The sequence below is a fragment of the Notamacropus eugenii genome, chromosome 4 (assembly GCF_028372415.1).
Source record: "Notamacropus eugenii isolate mMacEug1 chromosome 4, mMacEug1.pri_v2, whole genome shotgun sequence".
NCBI lineage: Eukaryota > Metazoa > Chordata > Mammalia > Diprotodontia > Macropodidae > Notamacropus > Notamacropus eugenii.
The window spans coordinates 163,071,228-163,095,106 of record NC_092875.1 but is presented as its reverse complement, the minus strand read 5'-3'; the positions used below and the strand labels follow the sequence as shown (position 1 = coordinate 163,095,106).

General features: G+C 37.2%; 1 protein-coding gene across 2 annotated transcripts in view; it reads left to right on the top strand.

Annotated features, from left to right (window-relative positions):
• NECAB1 (N-terminal EF-hand calcium binding protein 1) overlaps positions 1–23,879 on the top strand; it is a 258,938-nt gene that overhangs the window by 127,813 nt on the left and 107,246 nt on the right. For both annotated transcript variants that reach the window (XM_072603595.1, XM_072603594.1), the window contains exons 4-5: positions 1,766–1,791; positions 20,994–21,091. In XM_072603595.1, coding sequence (XP_072459696.1) covers positions 1,766–1,791; positions 20,994–21,091 — 124 coding nt within the window. The remainder of the gene's footprint in view (positions 1–1,765; positions 1,792–20,993; positions 21,092–23,879) is intronic.

Here is a 23,879-nt window from a genome sequence, read left to right as displayed (position 1 = left end):
ACTCTCCTCTTTCCATTAAGATGTTAATGGCTATGAGTCCATTGCGTATGTGACATGTGTGGTTCCTGTGTCAGCTGCTTTGATGAATTGGTTTTCTTTGTTAAAATGAAGCTTATTTGGTGCTGTTGGGGATCAAGGGAGAAGTACTTCTGGAAATTACTATGATATAAAAGCAAAAACAATTATATGAAGTTTTTGTAATGAGTAGGAAAGGGTTGTTCTTATCATGGCCATTAAAAATGAGTAGAAAGAGTATTGGTAGAACAAAAAAAAATCTAGTTTGAGTTAGCTCTTTTACAGGGAGCCTTCAACATTCTTACTGCAGTTTTAAAATTTTAATAGGTTAAAATTTCACTGAGTCTTTTGGGACATCTTGTACTTACAAGTTATACGAACTTTGGCAAATGCCTCAAACTCCCAGAAACTTCCAGTTTTCTCATTTGCAAAAAGAATAACCATAAGAAAAAATATAACAGTAATGGTGATATGGCAATGTTTACTCTCTGTTTCACAGTGTGGTAAAGTGCTTTTCACTCTGTAAATTTCATATAAATATCAGTAGTTATTTTCATTATTTGAATACCTATGAGAGAAAAGAATACAATGGTATCAGCTTCAATTCCAGAAATATTGGTGTGTCTACTGTGTGTTTGTCTGCTTGCTTTGTGGCAGAAAGTCAGAATGATGAAATATAAATTAGGAATGAGAAGATCTAGGTGCTAGGCCTAGCTTTGCCCCTGGCTAGTGAGTGAGTGGTATGATCTTGGAGAACTTACTTAATTCCCCTGACTCCTAGTATGCTCGTCTATAAAAGGATTTTTGTAAGGCCGCCGTTTCTTCATAGGTAAGATAAGGATGGTTGAAGACAAGACTCCTGGGAGCTCTAAAGTATCATTCTATAACTTTGCATGATCAGATATAAATCAGGGAGAAACAAACAGTGTGTCCAAGGGTCTTTGGTTTGTGTCTGATCATTTCCATGGATCCATTCTGATAGGCTGGGTTTATTCCAGGAGTCATAACGGCACAACTTTATGCAAAGTCGCACAACCTTTCCCTGCCCCCAGGCCATTCCCCCTCTGAATTTTCTGTTGCCTATAAGAATCATTCTGATATAATGAAAAGAGCACTTGGCTAGGAGTTAAAAAATAAAACAACATCCTGTATTCCAGTCCTTCCTTGATCAGTCTCTATTGAGCCTAAGCTATTTTATCTTTAATGGAAGATAATAATTGTGCCACCAATCTCACAAGGCTGTTGTGAGGAAAATGCTTTGTAAGGAATATAAACTGTAGCATCAATCCAACAAGCATTTATTAGGTGCCTCTGTGTTAGGTCCCAGGGATACAAAGGAAATAATCTCTGTCCTCAAAGAACTTGTACTATACTGGGGGACTGGAAGGCAGAGACATAGCAACATGTTCCCATGTAAGTAAATACTAGATATGTACAAAGTAATTGGGGAAGAGGGGAGAGAGAACTAATAACTGGAGGGCTCAAGAAACTCCTCTTTGAGGGTATTACTTTCCCAATATTCCAAAATATCCCAAAGAATTAATTTATGCATTGAAAGAATCTGGCTCAATTCATGCTAATTACTGATATGATATAGATAAATTTGGGATTCAATAGGTGAGTATGTCTAATAGGCATTGTTATCTAGTGCCTTTTTGTGGGTTAGAAAATGATTATATTCAATTTTACAAAAACCTAAATTAAAGGAAGTAACCATGTTTCTTTTCTTTCCTTTTTTAATCTTTTAAAGCAATCTCGACACAGAAGAACTATGTGGTAAGTTCCTTTAAGAAAAATTAAACCCAAAGATATTAATATGCAACTGAAGTTTGTTTGACATGGGAAGGAAATAAAGGATGGGATGCTTCTGAATCACCTTTGGAGAATATATGAGTAAAATTTTTAGGTTAAGAAAACACATCAATAAACCTTTAAAGGTAGATTAGGAGTGATGCTTCTGAAGATAATTTACACTCTTAATAATCTGCCAATTAAATTTTCAAGGAGACACTATGGAGAATTTGAAAAATGATAACAAAATTCATTTAGAAAAGGAAAATACCTAGAATGCCAAGTTAAATAATGAAAAGAAGTAGAGATGAAGGAAGAAAAGCACATCCAGACCTCAAACTATATTATAAAGTATCTCTCACTAGAATCATCTAATATTGGCTAAAAAATAGAGATAAAGCAATGGAACACACTAGAAAAAGGAGAATCAGAAACAATGGAGCTCAATAGCCTAGTATTTGATAAAGTGGAAAACAAATTACCTAGGTGGGGGGTAAAACTCCTCCTTTGATGTTTCTTTTTAATTGCTGGCAAAACTGGAAAGCAATCTGGCAGAAATTTGACTTAGACCAACACCTTATGCCATATTCTACAATATATTCTAAATAGATACATAATGTTAATATGTATGATCAGAGTATAAAAACTGAGAAAAGAAACAAATCATATAAATCTCATGGTTATGGGGAGGAGGTGTGTTCTTAGCCAAATAATTGATAGAGGCAATTTAAAAAGATAAACTAAATGACTGATTACATGAAAGTGAAAAGGTTCTGCACAAAGAAAATTAATGCAACTACTATAAGAAGGAAATTGGTGGGATGGGAAAAAATCTTCATATCAAATTTTTCTGATAAGAATTTGACATTCAAGATATATAAACAATAAATATATTTGTGTGTATATATGTACACATGACTATAGTCATTTCCCAATAGATAAGCGATCAAATGATATGAACAGTTTTCAAATGAAGAATTTCAAAATATTTACAACCACATGAAAGGATGCTCCAAATCAGTAATAATAAGAAAAATGCAAAACAAACCAACCCTAAGGTTAAGCCTCCCATCCTACATATTAGTGAAGATGACAAAAAAATGGCAATAGTCAATATTGAAGGGATTGTGGAATAACAGGAATACTAATACATTGTTAGTGGAGCTGTAAAATGGTACAAAAATTTTGGAAAGCAATTTGGGATGATGCAAATAAAGTGACTAAGATATCTATACCCTTTGAACCAAAGCCTCCATTACTAGGCTCAAGGAATCTATGAATAAGAAGAAAGTCCCTATATATTCCAAAATTTTTACAGCAATACTTTTTGTGGTTGCAAAGAATTGGAAACAAAGTAGATATCCATCAATTAGAGAATGGATAAACAAATTGTGATACATAAATGTAATAGAATATAATGCTGTAAGAAATTATGTGTGTGCTGAATACAGAGAATATGAAAGATTTACATGAACTGATGCAATAGTGAAGTAAGCAAAGCCCCCCAAAAACAATATACACAATATAAATGGAAAGAACAACCACACACCAAAACATCAAAAGTGAATGTAAAAAAATGTATAAAGATCAAGCATGACTTGAATGAAGAGAGGAAAAGACAGCCCTAATCTATCCTTTTATAGAGCCAGGAGGTCTACAGGTCTCACAAATCACACACTTTCAGACTTTTTCAAGGTATCAGTCAGTGCTGCTGGTATTGTTTCCTCTTTAAAAATTGTTATTTATTATTTGTTATATGTTATATTTGTTGCATATGTTATATTTTCCTCTCTGGAGAGGAAGGGGGAAGGATTCTTGGGATAACTATGATGGTGTGAGAAGCAGGAGACATCAATAAAAATGTATGAAAAAGAAAGAAAAAGAACCCTATGAACAGTTGTAAGAGTGCAATAAGGATTTTTTTTGCTATAATTTTTACTAAAATGCATATTTTGGTAACTCATTGTTGAATGGGTTGGGATGGCACTAATTTGCTCATAAGAAGATAATCGTTACTGCAATTAGTACATTACTCTCACAAAAGCAAATTCCGAACAAGTTTCAACAGATTGTTAGTATTTAACACAACTTCATTATCTTTTGCCTTTAATGGGTTTTGTTAAACACCGAATGCAACAGGTCCTCTGAAAGTTATAGTACCATAGATTTCAAACTTGAAGGTGCCATCAGAAGTCATCTGGTCTGATTCTACTATCATGTGACACATGAGAAAACTCCAAGGAATCATGTTGTAGTGGAAAGCGCACTGGACTTGAGAGGATCTGGTTTCCATTTCCAACTCTGCCCCTTACTACCTATACATCCTTGGGCAAATTATGTAATTTGAACAATGCATCCTTACGAGTGAAATAAGAAGGCTGAAATAGACGATAAGTAATGTCATTTCCAATTCTAAATTTATGTTCTTATAGTCCCTCAGTTTTACTGATAAATTAACTGAGATGACAGCATGCAGGAGAAAGAGCCCAGGATTTGGAATTGAAAGACTACAGTGCTTCTACTTATAACTTATGAGATCTTTGGTAAATCGCTTAATCTTTGTGGATTTTAACTGTTTTATCTGTAAAATGAAGAGATTGAACTAGATAAGGATTGAATCCCTTATTAAAATGTAAATTGTCATTTCCTTCTACCTTTCCAGTATGACTGGGATTTTGGATGCCATTTTCAAAACAGATCACTCATTGGTCATAGTTAAATTTTTGTACAAATACAGTCACTCTGGCCTAACCAATGTGTACTGTCTTCATCTTTTGATGAAACTACACTCAAAGAGTATGCTTGTGGAAGGGGAATAGTTGTGAGACTGAGAGTTTGACACTATTAAAGATTAATTTGATAGGCTCTGACTATCAGCTCTGTATGTGTTCATCCTTCACTGCTGAAGAAGACCATACCATCAGAGAAATAATGGCGTGACTTGCACTTGACTTTGAGTGAGGGCTGTGCAGGTCACCAGCCCCACTTCTCCAGAGCCATCTGAATCCAGTAACCAGATATTCATCAGGATGACTGGAGATGACCCAGGATGAGACAATTGGGGTTAAATGACTTGCCCAAGGTCACACAGCTAGTGAGTGTCAAGTGTTCTGAAGTGAGATTTGAATTCAGGTCCTCTTGACTGCTGCACTGGTGCTCTAACTACTGCACCACCTAGCTGCCCCAAATATCAATTCTATTTTATATCTGAGTCATTAGTTCATAGTTCTTTTTTTTTGCCCATTGTTGTTTACTCATTTTTTCAGTCATGACTCCTCATGACCCCTTAGGAGGTTTTCTCAGCAAAGATACTGAGGTGGTTTGCCATTTCCTTCTCCAGTTCTTTTTACAGATGAGGAAACTAAGGCAAACCAGGTTAAATGAGTTGACCAGAGTCACACAGCTTGTGAGTGTCTAAGGCCAGATTTCAACTCATGTAGTTGAGTCTTCTTGACTTTTTCCCGGCTTTCTATCCACTGTGCTACTTACTTGCCCACACTTTTTTTGAGCCTACTTAAAATACTGTCTGGTTCCAAATATAGACTATCCCTAAATATGAACTAACTACCTAAAAGAAATGTTTTTGTTAAGAAATAACTACTATAGATCTCATTTAAATGCATATTTGGGGAAAAGAATACAGACTATATCCTAATCAATGTAGCAATTGTGATAGTTAGCACAATCAAATTTATAATGAAGATGGATATTTGTCCCAAGGTGTTTGGGCAGCTAGGTGGCATCGTGGATAGAGTACCGGGCTTGGAATCAGGAAGATTCATCTTCATGAGTTCCATTTTGGCTTCAAGTACTTATTAGCTGTGTGACCCAGGGCAAGTTACTGTTCTGTTTGCCTCAGTTTCCTCATCTATAAAATGAGCTGGAGAAGGAAATGGCAGATATCTGCCAAGAAAACCCCAAACGGGGAAATAAAAAGTTGGAAACAGCAACTCCGGATGTTCAACCCTAGTGGGTGTCCTTCCTGCCCTTTGGACCTCTGACATGACACCAAACCCAAGCGTCATGCCCCTCTCTTGGGAGCCATCTTGCCCAATGCCAAATAACCCCAGTTTGCCACTTCTACCTCTTCCTCCTTAGTATTATTCTCAATAGTATTATTCTCAGTCATCAACCAAGCCATGTAAATCATGGCCAGACTTTCACATAATCAGAGTGTCCTGTCCTCTGTCCACACCTTGACTCTGGCTCAACTGAATGTGCTTCAAGTACCATAATTCCTAGTTATGTCTCTGCACACAACTAGAGATGAAGTCCTCTGAGATTCTGTATTTAAAGTCATGGGCACTTCCCTAAGATAATAGCATCATTTCTAGTATATTTTTCTTTTGTCTCTTACTCCTAAAATCCCACCTCTAGTACTTGAATATCATTTTTTCAAATTCATCAAACTGCTACTGCATTAACAACAAATGCAACATAGAATTCCAAATAGCAGAATTCCAAAATAATGAATCATGGAACATTAATTCTACACAAGAAACATATATGAATAAATTGACCAGTTTCAAAAAATGTCAATAAAAAGACAGGATTTTTCTACTCTTTCTTTCTCTTCACAATATCTACTGTTAGCCTAAATGAAAATAAGAACATGAATTCAAATTTGAGTGAAAAATAAGATGAGTTTATGAAGAAATAGATCATGCTTACTGATTAATACATAAGAACAGAGAAATCCATGCCTTACTATTCATCCTGTCATTTATTCTTAAATTAAATATAAAATAAATTTCAGCAGCACAAAAATAAGACATTTAGACCATTTTTCCCACTCATTAATGATTAATGTGAGTCATCATGAAGCCCATATGTAATGAGGATGGTTGACTGGTCTCTCCCAATCTCCCCACAACGTGAATGTGTATATATGTATATACACACATACACACATACATATATATGTATATACATGTGTTTATATGTGTGTACATATATGTGCATATTGCTATGGATGGGGTTAGTCAACAAGGTAGGATTTAAATACTTTCCAACATATATTTTGGGGCTTCACACCTCTTACCTAGGTGCGTGAGACACCCCATTTCTCTAAGTTTGTCTTGTTCTTTTAACCTGTTCTCATGTTACCATATCTGAGTTCTCAGAGATAAACTATCAGTAGATATTCACCCTGAAACTCTCTTTGGATACTAGGGTAACCTTCTTGAGGGGAAATATACTTCCCTTACTTACCAGTCTAGCCCTTTAACCCCCACCCAGTGTTTTCTATCTATACAACCAGCACAAGGCAAAAGGACTACAGAAACATCTATATTAAATAAGATACATGAATAATAAGTCATGAATAATAAATACATATATACATGAATCCCATTGTCCCATCAATGCACACAACAGTAAAGCAGTCACATACTTTAAAGAGCTGATAAGGAAACATGGAAACATTAAGGAGGGAAGTTCATATGTTTGAGGCAACTTGCATCGTCAAGTGCGATCCCTTCAGGAACATCTACACCCCAGTTTCCAGTGGGAAGATGTCATGTCCCCTTCGAGAAGGAAGGACAAACAGAGCAGCGGCAGCTACAACACTTCAGAAAACTGGTAACTATTGATCTTCACAACTCTTCAAAATGGAGAATGAGAAAAGTCTTGTCTTGACTGAACGTAGTCCTTAGAAGCCTTCAATTGGCCATTAGCCTTGAAAAGATATTTAGAAAGTATTAACTCAATATAAATTGCAGTTCTCTTTAAGTCAGACAACTAATTGTTAGGTTCATCAAACCAGTCATCTCAAGGCCATATGAACCAACCTGGCCAGTTATTCACTTCCCCTGATAGAACACTGTTCAATCAGAGCAGAGCTTGCCACAAAACAGCTCCTGGCCATGATGAAAAATAAAAAATAAAAAATAAAAATTTAAAAATTTAAAAAAATCAACCTCTAACTCTTTGTTTTTCCTCCTCAAGCCAGAGGTGGCAGCAGAGAGCAACAAGCCCTTAAGCAAAACACCTTTCTCTAGCTCTAGGTGAAGTGAAGGGTGAAAGCTCTAAGTGGATGGAATACTTGGCAGGTATACTATTTCTCTCTAACCACCCAGGAATCTCTCAGCTGAAACCTTCTCTCAACTGACTGTAATTGTCGAAAGGCCACTGACTTTTCTTGCCTTCCTGTTATTTTCTTACTAGAGTACTTTTAGTTCAATGACTAAAATGAGGTCCTCTTGACTTGACCTTTTACCTTAAAAGTCTCCTAATTTCTCCTAAGACATTGATAGTCCTTTTCTAGTCAATACTTCAGCCTCCAGATGTTTATATGATTTCTCATTTTCTTAGTTTTATTTTCTTTGGACATATAACATAAAGTAATATAAAATATATGATGTATGTCATTATATATATATATATATTCAAATTTACTAAAGTACCATCATCCTTTGCAGCTCTGTAGTCCTCAATAGGTAGTCTATCTTTTTAGTTCTCTGGAAATTCTATTTCTTCATACTCACATTTCTCTAGATTTTAATAAGTAAAAGACTTCTCTCGCCTCTTTAATAACATTAAATTTTTCCCACACCAGTGAGGAATCATTCCACATTTTTGACAGAGATTCAAGTCCTCAAATTCACACCACAGATCATTTCTCTCCAAAACTGTTCATTATCCCTCTTGAAAAATATGCTTCTTCACATGCATATTTTAAGAGTTTATTTTTTTTAAACCCTCCTTTTAAAAAACTCATATTAGGCATCAAAATGTCCATCCATAAAAAGGGCTAGGTCCCATACCTTTTGACAAATAATACAAAATTCTTCCTTTACACAAAAACAGTTTTTTTATGCCCTGGTCATTTACTGCTCCTTATAAAAAGCATTCATTCAATTAGTATTCAGGCACCTATTAGGTGAAAGGCACAATGCTAGAAGCTAGAGAGACTAAGACAAAAAACAAAATGGTCTCTGCCCTCAAAGGGCTTATTTTCTCCTGGGATAAACACATTAACACAGTTAAATCAACACAAAATGTGTAGGAAGTAATTTTGGTAAAAGAGAGAAGGAGGCTAGTGATGGCAATTAGGGAGCTCAGAAAAGGCCCTTTAGAGAAAGTAATTTGAGCTATGAAGGAGGTTGTAGGAAATCTCATCTTGTTTTTCACCCATTTCCTTTCTCTTGTATCCATGACACAGGATGATCATGGCCTGTCTGTGTCCTCTTGTAGGAAGTGAAGTGGATAATTGAGGAAATTGACCAAATAATTCAAGGGAAAAGGGAGGGGAAAACGTTTTGCTATATACATATTTCCTTGGCTTTAATTATCAACTTAGTTGCCAGTTTTCCATTTGTCTTTGTCTGGTTAACAGCTTTGCTCAAGAAAAAACAAAGTATTGGGGGCTGAGAGTGGTAAAAAGGAAATTTTAAATGCTGCCTTATTCTGGCTATGCTACCCACCTTTTCCATTGCCTTTTGTGAAACAATACATTATTCTCTAACTATTTAAAGACTTCATCTTTTTAAGATATCTTCCTTGTGACTTTAATCTTTTCTTGGGAAAAAAAAATCTTTTATTATTATTTTTTCGTAATCATGGTAAATCAAGTAGCCACACCCACACCTCAACATTTTCAGTGAATATGTTCTCAGAAAGCTTTTACAACCTCTCCCCTCAGAATTTCATCTGTGATTTTATTAGTGGTATGCCTGAAATGTTTGGTCTTTCTGAAGGTTGCTGCAATTTTTTTTTATTCCAGTCATACTGGAATTCATGTTTTATGTTCTCCCTCTCCGTATAGGAATATGCATGTTAATCCCTAGAATTATAACGTGGTCCTTTTCATTGTTAATTTTGCACATTCTGACTTAAATCAAGCTTTGAAGATTTTTGTTTTATTTGTTTTAGCTGGGGAAGAGGGTAGGCCACTGTGACTTCTTCAGTTTTGTGGACTTTACTTATGGCAACTTGGAGTTTTAGGGTTGCTTGGAATAGTGGAAGAATCAGTGATCTGCTCAGGATTATACAATATGTATCAGAGGAAAAATCTTTTTTATATTTATTTATTTATTTTTATTTAACTTTAACATTCATTTTCACAAAATTTTGGGTTCCAAATTTTCTGCCCTTTTGTCCCCTCCCCCCACCCCAAAACACCAAGCATTCTAATTGCCCCTATCACCAATCTGCCCTCTCTTCTATCATCCCTCTCTGCCCTTGTGTCCATCTTCTCTTTTGTTCTATAAGGCCAAATAACTTTCTATACCCCTTTACCTGTATTTCTTGTTTCCTAGTAGCAAGAACAGTACTTGACAGTTGTTCCTAAACTTTGAGTTCCAACTTCTCTTCCTCCCTCCCCACCCCTTCCCTTTGGAACGCAAGCAATTCAATATAGGCCATATCTGTGTAGTTTTGCAAATGACTTTCATAATAGTTGTGTTGTATAAGACTAACTATATTTCCCTCCATCCTATCCTGTCCCCCATTACTTCTATTCTCTCTTTTGATCCTGTCCCTCCCCATGAGTGCTGACCTCAAATTGCTCGCTCCTCCCCATGCCCTCCCTTCCATCATCCCCCCTACCCTGCTTATCCCCTTATCCCCCACTTTCCTGTATTGTAAGATAGGTTTTCATACCAAAATGAGTGTGTGTTTTCTTCCTTCCTTTAGTGGAATGTGATGAGAGTAAGCTTCATGTTTTTCTCTCACCTCCACTCTTTTTCCCTCCACTAAAAAGTCTTTTGCTTGCCTCTTTTATGAGAGATAATTTGCCCCATTCCATTTCTCCCTTTCTCCTCCCAATATATTTCTCTCTCACTGCTTGATTTCATTTTTTTAAGATATGATCCCATCCTCTTCAATTCACTCTGTGCACGCTGTCTCTATGTGTGTGTGCATGTGCGTGTGCATGTGCATGTGCATGTGTGTGTGTGTAATCCTACCCAGTACCCAGATACCGAAAAGTTTCAAGAGTTTCAAATATTGTCTTTCATGTAGGAACATAAACAGTTCAACTTTAGTAAGTCCCTTATGACTTCTCTTTGCTGTTCACCTTTTCATGCTTCTCTTCATTCTTGTGTTTGAAAGTCAAATTTTCTTTTCAGCTCTGGTCTTTTCATCAAGAATACTTGAAAGTCCTCTATTTCATTGAAAGACCAATTTTTCCCCTGAAGTATTATACTCAGTTTTGCTGGGTAAGTGATTCTTGGTTTTAGTCCTAGTTCCTTTGACTTCTGGAATACCATATTCCATGCCCTTCGATCACTTAATGTAGAAGCTGTTAGATCTTGTGTTATCCTGATTGTATTTCCACAATACTTGAATTGTTTCTTTCTAGCTGCTTGCAATATTTTCTCCTTGACCTGGGTACTCTGGACTTTGGCCAAAATGTTCCTAGGAGTTTCTCTTTTTGGATCTCTTTCAGGTGGTGATCAGTGGATTCCTTGAATACTTGTTTTGCTTTCTGGTTCTAAAATCTCAGGGCAGTTTTCCTTGATAATTTCATGAAAGATGATGTCTAGGCTCTTTTTTTGATCATGGCTTTCAGGTAGGCCCATAATTTTTAAATTGTCTCTCCTGGATCTATTTTCCAGGTCAATTGTTTTTCCAATGAGATATTTCATATTATCTTCCATTTTTTCATTCTTTTGGTTTTGTTTTGTGATGTCTTGGTTTCTCATAAAGTCATTGGCCTCCACCTGTTCCATTCTAATTTTGAAAGAACTATTTTCTTCAGTGAGCTTTTGAACCTCCTTTTCCATTTGGCTAATTCTGCTTTTGAAAGCATTCTTCTCCTCATTGGCTTTTTGAACCTCTTTTGCCAATTGAGTTAGCTATTTTTCAAGGTGTTATTTTTTTCAGCATTTTTTTTGGGTCTCCTTTAGCAGGGTGTTGACCTGCTATTCATGCTTTACTTGCATCTCTCTCATTTCTCTTCCCAGTTTTTCCTCCACCTCTCTAACTTGATTTTCAAAATCCTTTTTGAGCTCTTCCATGGCCTGAGCCCATTGGGTGGGCTGGGATACAGAAGCCTTGACTTCTGTGTCTTTCCTTGATGGTAAGCATTGTTCTTCCTCATCAGAAAGGAAGGGAGGAAATACCTGTTCACCAAGAAAGTAACCTTCTATAATCTTATTTTTTTTCCCTTTTCTGGGCATTTTCCCAGCCAGTGACTTGACTTCTGAGTATTCTCTTCACACCCACTTTGCCTCCAGATCCTCCCAGCCAGAGCTTGGGGTCTGAGATTCAAATGCTGCTTCCCAGCCTCAGGGCTTTCAGCGGGGAGGGGCTGCTATTCAGTGTGAGATTAAGTTCAGGTGCTCAGGTGAGGGCAGGGCTGCTTCACAGGCTCAGTTCCCTCAGGGGGTTTATGCAGAGACCTTCAACAATGGATCTGAGCTCCTGCCTGCTTGGGGAGCCCTGGTCTGCTCCCACCACTGCTGCTGCCTCCCGAGGGGGCCTGAGTTATGGGGGCACCCCACTCCCCTCTCGGCAAGCCGAGAAGACCCTCTCACCAACCTTTGGGGCCCCTTGGGTGGAAGGACCTGCGCTGCCACTGGAGATTCTGTCCCTGAAGCCTGCTCGGATCCACTCCTCTTGGTGCTGCGTGGCCAAGGCAGGGCTGGGCTTGGCTCTGGGTCCGGGGTGCGACGGACCTTTTGTGAGAGGTTTTCAGGGCTCTCTGGAACAGAAATCTCATCTGTTCTGTTGTTCTGTGGCTTCTGCTGCTCCGGAATTTGTTGGGAGTTCTTCTTTACAGATATTTTATGGGCTGTGGGTTCAGAGCTAGCGTATGTGTGTCTTTCTACTCCGCCATCTTGGCTCCGCCCCAAAAAAATCTAAATCTAAATCTAAAACCACTAAAACAGGTTACCTGTCTTTGCAATTATATTCACTTAAATAAAATATTGTGATTATATCCATCAATAAGAGCAAAGATGTCTGTCCACATGTAAGGAATCCTCATTCGTGCAATATAAATTGTCAGTCATGGAACTCCTGTTCACAGGTATATTTTTTTTAAAGTTATATTGGTTTGTTTTTCTATTACAAATATTTACAGATTATTCCCACTCCATGAGAGTAGCCCTAACAAAGTAAAGAAATTAAGTAAAACAAATAGTACAGTGAGCTTATCTGAAAATGCCTAAAATATTCCATATCTGTATTACCCCCAACTGTCTATTTTTTTAAAAATCAACAGAAACCTATTTTCTTCCTCCTATCCTCACCTTCTTGGAGAAAAAGAAAATAAAAACAAATTTTTGGTAACAGATATGTATAGTCTAGCAAAACAAATTCTCTCAATATTTATGTCTTATTCTGCACACCTCTCTGTAATGGATAGCATGCTTCATCATCAGTCCTCTGGAATCAGGAATGGTCAGTGTAAATTTATTATAGTTCTCAGTGATTTCAAAGTTATTTGCTTTTCCATTGTTGTGTAAATTGTTCTCTTGGTTCTTCATGTATTTTTGAGAGAAATCAATTGGATATATAATCTCTAAATATCTAAAAAAAATTTTTATTGCTTTTACTTTTCATCTTTTAATTAAATTTTCTGATACTATTAAAATCTATTTTATATTTGACACGATACTTCCCCACTTAATATTCTCCATTCCTAACAAGATGTTAATTCTTCACATCTACATGCTTGGGGCTGGAAATCTCAGAATGTGCTGAGGGTCAGTCAGTCTCAGGATTAATTTCTGCCACTGTATTTGACCCTCCAGCGCTGGTAGGCCTTGCAAAACTGAGCTGATTTTGCTTTGTATTCATGCCATCTCTGCTTCCTGTTGCAAATCTAAAGGGAGCAGAATGATTGCTTTGCTGCCTCTAACCAGCTTTTAAATGTTTTCATAACCTCTCTCTTTTATACTACACCCTCTCTTAAGCCTTGCTCTTAGTAGCTAGGTATTTTGAGGTATTTATAGATTTCTGGAAGATAATTGTAATGAAAGTTCATGTGACGGGGTGCTTGACCTGAGAGCATAACAATAAGAAAGCTTTGTGAGCTGTATTGAATATATTTAATCATACAACTTCTGTACTTCCTGGCTGCCTACTGAATACTAAACTAAAAAATTCTAAATTGAGTTTAAATAGTATCTCTGAAAACTGAGGGTGTAGGAACCATGAACTAATATGACTAATGGGTTTAAGGTCAATCAGTCAATCAGTAAACATTTATGAAGTGCCCACTATGTGCCAGGCATTCTGTTAAGTGCTAGGGATACCAAAAGAAAAAAAAAGAGGCAAAAGACAGTCCCTACCCTCAAGGAGCTTACAATCTAAAGGGGCCAAGTTACCAAGGACTGGATTGTATTCTAGAGACTTGAGTCAGACATTAGGAGAGCCCCTGCTTGTATTGCTAGATACTGGAGCAGCTTCTGGGGTCTTTCTGCATGCCATAAGGATGTGGATTTGGCTTAACACATGTTTTGCCTTAGCATTGACTGGGAAAGGAAGAGGGTAGAAGATGATCCAAGGAGGATCTCATAAATCCAGAAATTACAGGAGGTGTTACAGTTCCGATGCCTCACTCTACCCCACTGCAGCCAAAAAAAGTTCCGGGAATATAGACTAACCTCAAGCCAAACAGCTCTCTGTGAGATGCTGACCTTTCAGCTTTTCAACTGAGAGTTAAGCATAGGGATTTGGTGACAGCATTTCCAGCTGTGACTTTTTAAATCGTTCCTTATTCCATTGTTAATGTCTGCCAAAGTGGTTGGTGAATACTCTGAATATATTCATTGTTAAGCTTTGGTGGTTTGTGGTTCAAATGCCAATTTCCACCCACAGGACAGACAAGCCAGCCTTGCTGAAAAAACAAGCTACCCCGAGGCAGAGACAGAAGGCAGTATGTGCCAGGGAAGTCAAACCAACAACATTTTGAGTCCATCTTTCCTCAGACCCAGAAGGGAATAGTCAAGGACTGAACCTAAGTCTTGGAAATAGCAGTGCCCCAACAAAACCATCAGACTTAATTTCCAGCCCAGTCCCTAAAGTCATCACTGAGGGAAGTAATCAATGTGGAGGAAGAGTCCATTTTCCTAATCACCATAAGCAATAATTGCTAATCAAAGACCACCAATGGGCAGTCAGAAATGGCAGCATTCCCAAGTTACTGGTCCTGCTTCCAGCCCAGTACTTATAGCTATCAATCCAGGGAAGCAACTTTTTTAGAGAAGGGACCAGTCATCTTCACCAACTGCCACCTAGAGAGTCAGACAAGCCAGCCTAGCTGAAGCAGCAGGGCGGGCTGATGGAGAGATGGGAGGCAGCAAATGTAAGGAAAGCTGAACCATTACCACCTCCACCGTGATCACCATTTCTCCTTACACCCTCATGGAGACAGCCAAGACCCTGAACCCAAGAGGTTTGGAATAAGAATTGCTTCCAGCCCAGTGCCCCCAACCATAATCTTGGGAAGCAACCAATATGGAGATGAAGCCTGGTAATTGCCCTTATAGGTTCTATACTCACAGCTTCTAAAGTCCTAGAACAAACAAAGTGATTGTCACCAAAGACCTTGGTACTGTCAAACAATTCATTGTTAGAAACTGATACGATTTTATCAGTAGTAATGACATTAAAAAGAGAAACACTGGCATCTACTTTGCCATTGAATTCTAAGGACTATGGGACTTTTCTACCTGACTTCTAGATGAAACCTTCCATACGTGTTGTCTTCTCCATTAGAATATGACCTTGCTGAGAGCAAGGGCTGCCTTGCTTTTCGATTTGCATTGCCAACCTTAGCAGGGTACTTCACCAGTCATGAACTTTATGTCAATTAGCTACTTCTATTTTTATTCCATTTTCCTTTGAGCTTCGAGGCATGTCCCCATGGAGACTTCTGTCTTAGCACCTGCTACAATAACCCACACAATTCTCCACTTTACTTGGTAGGAGGTTAAGATACTATGTTCCAGGAAACTGTATGCTCTCTTAGAGATGACAGTCATCATAAAGCAATGTGTTGATTCCTGCCCATGTAAAACAGATAAAGCAAGTCAATAAATATTAGTCACTTAAAACTTTGTTTTCTTATAGAGACTGCATGTTAGACATTTACACACACAGACTCAAGCAGTCTTATGGATGGAAGATCTGGGTTAAAGAGCTGGCTTTGATATTACTAGCTGTGTAAAGTTAAGCAAGTCACCATCTCTCTGAACTTGTGACCTCATTTGTGAAATGGAGATAATGATGCCACACTTACTTCACAGTTTTGCTGTAAGGAAGGCTCTTTGGGATCCTTAACATACATCAGCTAACATCTTCGGAGAAAACTGACTGAGAATAAGGAGACGTGGGTTCCAGTCTAAAATTTAATTTGGCAAACATTTACCACGTGCCTACTATATTTGGGGCATTATATTAGGATCTGTAGTTACAAGAAGAAAAGCTGGGATGCAACATGCAAAAAGATACTTTGAGGTGGGAGAGAGCATAAACACTACCAATGCAGGCTGGCACCTTGTTTGCCACCTATAGTGGCACTAACCATCAGGGGGAAGTAGCAAAGGCTTTCCAGAGGGGCTGATTCCTGAACTGGGCTTTGAAGGAGGCTGAGGCATCTAAGAAGCAGGAGTGATGGGGGAGGGCTTTTCAATGACAGGAGCTAGTCTGTGCCAAAGAACAAAGGAAGGCATGGAAGGCTGAGGTCAAGGGGCAGCAATCAGGCCAGACTGGCTGGAGTGCTGAGTACAGGAAAGGAAAAGATGGGAGATAAATCTAGAAAGATATCTCTAGGGCAAGGGCCAAGGGGTGGGGGTGGGGAGGCAGGAGGGAGAAGGCAAGAAAAAAGGAAAACAAAGGAAATTTACATGATAATTCTGTTGTATATTCAAAAGGAATACACATTGTGCATGGTAGATTTGCAGTTTCATGTTCAATTATCTTTTTTAATTGTACTATGTCATGGAGATGTTTGTTTTATTCCATAATTTAAAAATAAAATAAATGTTTAAAAATTCAGATGTGAGAGGCTTTAAATGCCAGGTAGAAAAGTTTTCATTTTACCTCAGAGTGACTGTGGAGCCAGGGGACTTGATATCTCCTACCATGGAAACCCTCTGGGAATTTTGATATCTGCCACTGGAGAGCCATGTGATGTTGGCAAATGCACTTCGCTACTTTGGCCCTCAGCTTACATACCAAATGAGGTGATGGGTTAGGTGATTTTTGATATCAGTTGCAGTTCTAAAATTTTATGATTCTGTGAATTTTATACAGAACAGAAGGAACTGAGTGCCCTAGTCACAGACCCTTAAATTGGAAAGGATCTTACACTAGATTTCATTTGACCTGACCTCTAAACCGATGTAATCCTCTCCTCTGCAAACTCCCTGGCAGGTAATCATCTGGTTGACACTTACAGTGGTAGGGAACATATTGCCTCACACAGTAGCCCAGCGCATTACAGAACAGCTCTAATTATTACAAAGTTCCTTCATATAGTGGGCTTAAATCTGTCTCCCTTATAACTTCCATTGACTATTCCTAATTATATCATCTAGATTTACAAGGAATATGAGCCACATTCTTTTTCAGATAGATAAATGGGTAGATGATAGATAGATAGATGGACAATAGGTAGATACATACATTCATCAAGATACATGGATTGAGAGTTATGTATAGCATACATATATAGACACAGATGATAGATAGGTAGAGATGTGATAGATGATAGGTAGATAAATAGGTGATAGATACATATATATATGGAGATACATTGATTGATGGTTACATATATCATGTATACTTAGTACAGATGATGGATACACAAAGAGTGAGTGAGAGAATATTAACTAATTGTTTACCATATCTTTGGATACAGATAAAAACAAGCCAGATAGTCTCTGCTATCAAGGAACATTCATCTATGGGGATGCTGAAAGGGGGCACTTGCAGAGATCTGTTCAATAGATGCCTGGTAAATGGCATGGAAGTAGGTCTGGTTCCCTGAAACACAAGCCCAAATCCCCCCTTTCACAGCTGGGGAACCCAAGGAGCAAAGTCAAACGCTTTGATGAGAGAGAAATAAAGATAATGCCTGTAGAGTAAGTGACACAGTGTGGAAAGGGCAGGAAGTAATTTGTCAGGCCTGATTCCTAGAAAGATAAACTCATCCATCAGAACTAGAGGCACAGAGGTTAGGTCTAAGGTGTTTCATCTGACAGTTCTTTAGTTTATATGAAATCAGCTAGTCAGGTCTTTGTTTCTTCACCCATTCCTCATGTGATACCATTTCTAGAATTTTCTCCATCCTAATAACTTCTCTGAAAGCGTTCCAGTTTGTCATTCACCCTCTTAAAATATGATGCCCTGGATTAAATACAATAGTCTAACTGTGGCACAACGAGGAAGTGAATATGGTGAGACTACCGCCTCTTTTGATCTGGACACAGTCTATTAATGTAACCAAAATTCACATTAACATTTTTGTACAGCTTCATCACTTTGCTTTGCTCATATTGAACAAAATTTCTCACTTTTTCACATGTTAAGTGAGGTCTCCCCACTCTATATATTTTTTTAAAAAATAATTAACAAGTATTTCTTTTCTCTCTCTCCCACCTTGTCCCCAATTTAAAACAAAACCCTTGTAACAATGTGCACAATTGCCACATTGGCCATGTCCAAAAACATGTCTCTCTTTGTATCTTGAATCCATCATCTATTTGTAGGGAGGTGGGTAGCATTCTTTATCATCAGTTCTCTAGAGTCTTGATTGGACATTGTACAAAACAGTCTTTAAAAGCTGTTTGTTTTCACAATGTTATTATTGTCATTGAATAAATTATTCTCTGCTGACTTCATTCTGTATCATATTCTACAAATCTTTCCAAGTTTCTCAGAAACTGTCCCTTTGATATTTTCTTCTACTAGCATAACAGTCTCATTACATGAGCAGCTAGGTGGTGCAGTGGATAGAGCTCTGGGCTTGGAATTAGGAAGACTCATCTTCATGAGTTCAAATCTGGCCTCATACTTGTTAGCTGTCTGACCCTGGGCAAGTCACTTAACCTTGTCTGCCTCAGTTCCTCATCTACACAATGATCTAGAAAAGAAAATGTCAAACCACACTTGTATCTTTGCCAAGAAAACACCAGATGGGGTCATTGAAGACTCAGACACAACTGAAATGACTGAACAACAGCAAATATCATTACATTCTCATGTCATAATTTATTCTGCCATGCTCCCTTTGAGGGATGCCCACTTAGTTTGCAGTCATTTTCTGATATAAAAAGAATTACTCTAAATATGGGTCCTTTTCCTCTTTCTTTTATCTCTTTGGGGCATAGACCTAGCAGTGGCCTCACTCACTCCTTACAACATAGGTTCAAGACTTCACAAGACTTTCCCATCCAATTGTTATCTTGTACCTTTTCACCCAGCCAGCCAGTCTTTCAGGATTCTTTTAACTCTATCAATATACTATTAGCATTTCCTCCCAGGTTCATGTCATTTACAGATTTAATAAAGATGCCTTTTGTTTCATTATCAAAACTATTGATAAAAGATTAAGCAAAATAGGGTAAAATGCAAGGTCTATGACACACCAATGAGGATTCCATCAGGACTGATACCCTAATAGTTTGTTTTTGAAAGTTCATCAGAGTTAGACTTATCCAGGATCACACGCTATAAATGTCTGAGGCCAGATTTAAACTCAGGTCCTCCTGACTCCAGGGCCAGCGCACTATCCATTGCATCACCTAGCTGCCCCCCATTTTTTTGGTTTTTTGGTGTCATTGTTTAGGTGTGATCTGCATATTTGGAGGGAATATCACCAATGATGAGATTTGATCCATTTAATCCATTTCAATATTTGAATACATTAAATGAAACATTTGAATTAATTACATTCATAATTACATTAATGAAACATTAAAAATGTGTCTATCCAGTAGTGCAAGAAAAGGGAAGAGTAGGAGGGAAAACAGGAAGATGAAGAAGCAATGCATTAGAGACAGTGGCCACTAATAGTATATGAATAAACTCCTATCCATAATAACATTATTAAGAATAAGATGATGATGATGATGGTAATGATAATCGGCAGTATGACATAATGAATAGAGAGCTGGTCTCAAATTCTGGAAGATCTAGGTCCATCCTGCCTCTGGAACATATTGTCTATATAACTCTCAGTATTTTGAGATATTGCTCAAACTCTCAATGTTCTAGCCACCGCTTTAGGGTTGTTACTATAAGTTGCAAACAAGGTGCCAACCTTCATTGGTAGAGGAAATTTAGTTTTCTCACCTGAGAATTCCTTGCATCAAAGAAATCACTAGTCCAATACCTTTCCTTTTAATAATGTTGGATGATATTTCTATAGGACTTTATAATGCATACATTGCATTCACTTATTTAATCTTCATGGTAACTCTGATATGGAGGGAAAGAAGGAAAGAAGAATTTCATAAGCATCTGCTATGTACCGAGAAATGTTCTAAGTACTTTACAAATATTATCTCATTTGATTCTCACAAAAACCCTGGGAGGTGATTATTATCCCCATTTTACACTTGAAGAAACTAAGATAGACTGAGGTTAAGTGACTTGCCCAGGATCATACAGCTAATAAGTATCTGAGACCATATGTGAACTAGTCTCCTTGCCTTGATGGCCAACTCTCTACCCACTCTATACCATACAGTTGCCTCCGCATGGATGAAGATATTGAGGCTATGGTCACACAGATAACTACATTCCAATACGCAATTATCTTTAATAGAATGTAAGTAACCTGTTGATTTTATTTATGAGTAGTTTTCAAACTGTAGTTTTACTGACTTTTTGATTTCCTCAAATATTTCACTAGATAAAAACAAAATAGAATTTTCATGTTTTGAGATAACTAGAACAGTAAAATCTGTTACATCCTGCTAGTGAGAGTTGTTGGATCTTCGAACCTGCCTTGTCAGTGAATACAGATTTATAAATTTTTGTAGGAAAGAATGTTGCTTCAAAGATGAGAATTGCAACCCAGTATCTTTCTTAGCTGAAGTAAGACAAATTGACCTATGAGTGATTTATTCGCATTTGAAAACCCCTCTACCCATCAGTTATCGTTGCCTTTTCAATTACATTTGAGTTCTGACTAAATATGTGCCAGTTTTGGTCTTTTGTTGTTTTGTATTGAACTTTTGTTCTTATACACTTGAAATATCTATTTGCATCTTTTTTTTTGCTTTCAGAATATTTTTCTCAGCACCTTGGAGAATATGAGAATGTCCTGGCAGCCCTGGAAGACCTAAATCTTTCCATCTTAAAGGCAATGGGCAAAACAAAGAAAGTAAGGCAAAATTCTATTCATCTTCTCTTAAATATTTGCTTCCCAAATTAATTTTAGTAGCACTAGTCTTAATGTTATCAAAATTATCGTGATTCTTCTTTTAATTATAAACATTTGATTTCCTTTCATGTGGATCTCTATTTTTAAAAAATGAATCTATAATCTAAGTATTCAGTACTACTCTAACACTAAGCTTAGGTCTAGACCTTGGATTCTTAGGCTTTTTTAATGCAATGGGCCCTTTTTAACACTCTGGTGAAACCTATGAACTTCTCAGAATCATGCTTTAAATGCATAAAATAAAATAGCATTACAAAAGAAACCAATTATATTTAAATGTAATTATCAAAATATTCAAAACCAAGTTAACTGGCCCCTGGTCTTCAGAATGACAAACACATTTGTTGGAAAATAAACTTGCGCCTTGAGGAGAGCCATGTACTACATTAACACCTGTACTAATCCCATCCTTATTTTCAACTTTATTTCTAGCTCAAAACATTCATATCTGTAATTTTATTGCTGTCAGATACAACTGTTTGACATACTTTTACTTGGTTGCCATCTTTTTGCTGGATTTGATATTGAATTCCTTTTATAGGACGTCTAACATTCTGTCACACCCTTTGGTTTTAGAATTTTGCCTTAGAAAAAGACTTCCATGTGATTGCTATAACGTGTAATAATCTAGGACTGCTTATTAGTGAACATACATTGCTAAAGCATTCTACTGAGAATCCCTTAATTTTTTAAATGTTGCTTTTCAATACTCTCAAAGAGACCTTGGGTCTATCAGAAATTCCGAAGCATTGGGAAAATACCAACTGCTTCTTTATCAAGATATCAGAATTTGATCCTAATCATTGAATACATCAGAGGATAAAAAAAAAAGAGACTTTGTTAAAAGCTTTGGAATTAGTGCTCAACAACTGACCATCTTTTTGGAGGTAGTGAGGCTCTTTCCAAGCAAACATTGCCATCTTAAGCCTGTAAATATGTAGGCTTTGACAGAAACAGAAAACCCATCATACTGATGTGACTTGAATAATATTAAATGTACCATGTCTGTAATATATTTCAATATATTCATAATAGTGTTCATGGGCTGGCAGACCACAGACTGTACTATAGACTTGATCTTGAAGTAATCTGCTACTTGGAATGAAGGGAAATAATCCACTCTTCAATGCTTTTCCATTATTTCTTGTTACATTGCCACTCAAAGTCAAAGCAGATAGGTATTTTAGTAATGGGGACTATATAAAAGATATTTAAATGAAGCTATTGAAAAATGCAAAATATTAACTCCTCTGAGCTTACTCTTGTTAAACAGCCTCAAAATGAATTGTTTGACCAGTCAACTGTACAGAATAGGACCATTGGGAAAAGTTGTCATTTAGCAACTCCTAGAGATAAATAGAATGATGTATTTAAGAGCTACTTTGCAAATTAATTCCAAACATGCTTCAGAAGAGTCCTGCAAATGTTACAGAATAAAACATTGTCTCCTAGATGGAAATCAAGAAAGAAAATGGGACAATTGGTCATATATTAATGAGCACTTAATTTGACATAAAAATTGATCTTGTCCTAATATTGTGTCTGTTAAACAGGGCATGAAATCCAAAATCAGAAATGAAATGCTGTCTTGTCCTTTTTTGTTTTGTTTTGCTTTTTACTTTTTTTATTTTTGTCTTGCCATTTTTTAAAGAAATCTAGGCTTCAATTTATGCCACCATTTTTAGTAGTCTCCATACATCCTGTGATGCCATTTTGCTTCTCCCTTATTTTGTCCCCTTTCTCTCTTTCCATTTCTCTTTTACCTCAGTCCACCCTCTAGGCCACCTGTGCGGTAGGATATGAGAGTGGTTCATGGTGACTCGCCTTTGGAGGTAGAAGGGTGGTTAAAACATTTCATTCCATTTCTACTCAGCCCCTATCCCCACTTCAGTTCAATAATTCCAGAAGAAAGAATGTGCTGGTCTCTGTGAAAAGGAAAGACAATAAATGGTATCTGCATAAATTGTGAGTCAAATAGTATAATACTTCCCAATACCTTCATATTTCAGTCAGCATTTTACAGTGAAACTCCTCTCCAACTTTTACCTTTCCTCCACTATCTAGTCTTATTTAAGAGACTTCTATACAGAAAGTTTGCAAGAAAATGGCATTTTCTGGTTTGACAATGCATATTCTATTATTTGATGACATGGTGGCAGCAATAGGGATAATGGGAATAACAATTTGTTCTAAAATATTTGCAGGATTCTCCTGACATTTTGTAAAATTCTTCCCTGGCATAAATTCCTCTGGCATTGGCCTATGACTTTAGGGAGAGGGATTGTCTTTTGGAGTCTACCACAGCATCAATAAAAGAATGAGAAATCTCTTCTCTGAGAGGCACCTAGAGAGTTAGACCAGGATTTAACAATGTATAGATCTGAACCCTGCTTCTGACATTTGCTAGCTGTATGGCCATGGACAAGTCATCAAAGTCTCCAGGTATTCATCTTTAAAGGGGGGAATCAAAGTAATTCTGCTACCTACCTCATAGCATTGTTGTGAGACTCAAATGTGAGGAGTGCAAAGCATTTTAAAATGTCAGTTATTCTTGGCAAGAGCCACCCCATCCACTGGAGAAATCGACTACAGGCTACAAATTAATGCAAGGAAATTTAATTTTTTAAAGAGAAAATGTAACATTTAACTGAATTTTAAAATTAGTAACAGAAATCATGCAGTTTGATTCAATAAATAACAGATATGTTAACCTCATGTTATGGGAGGC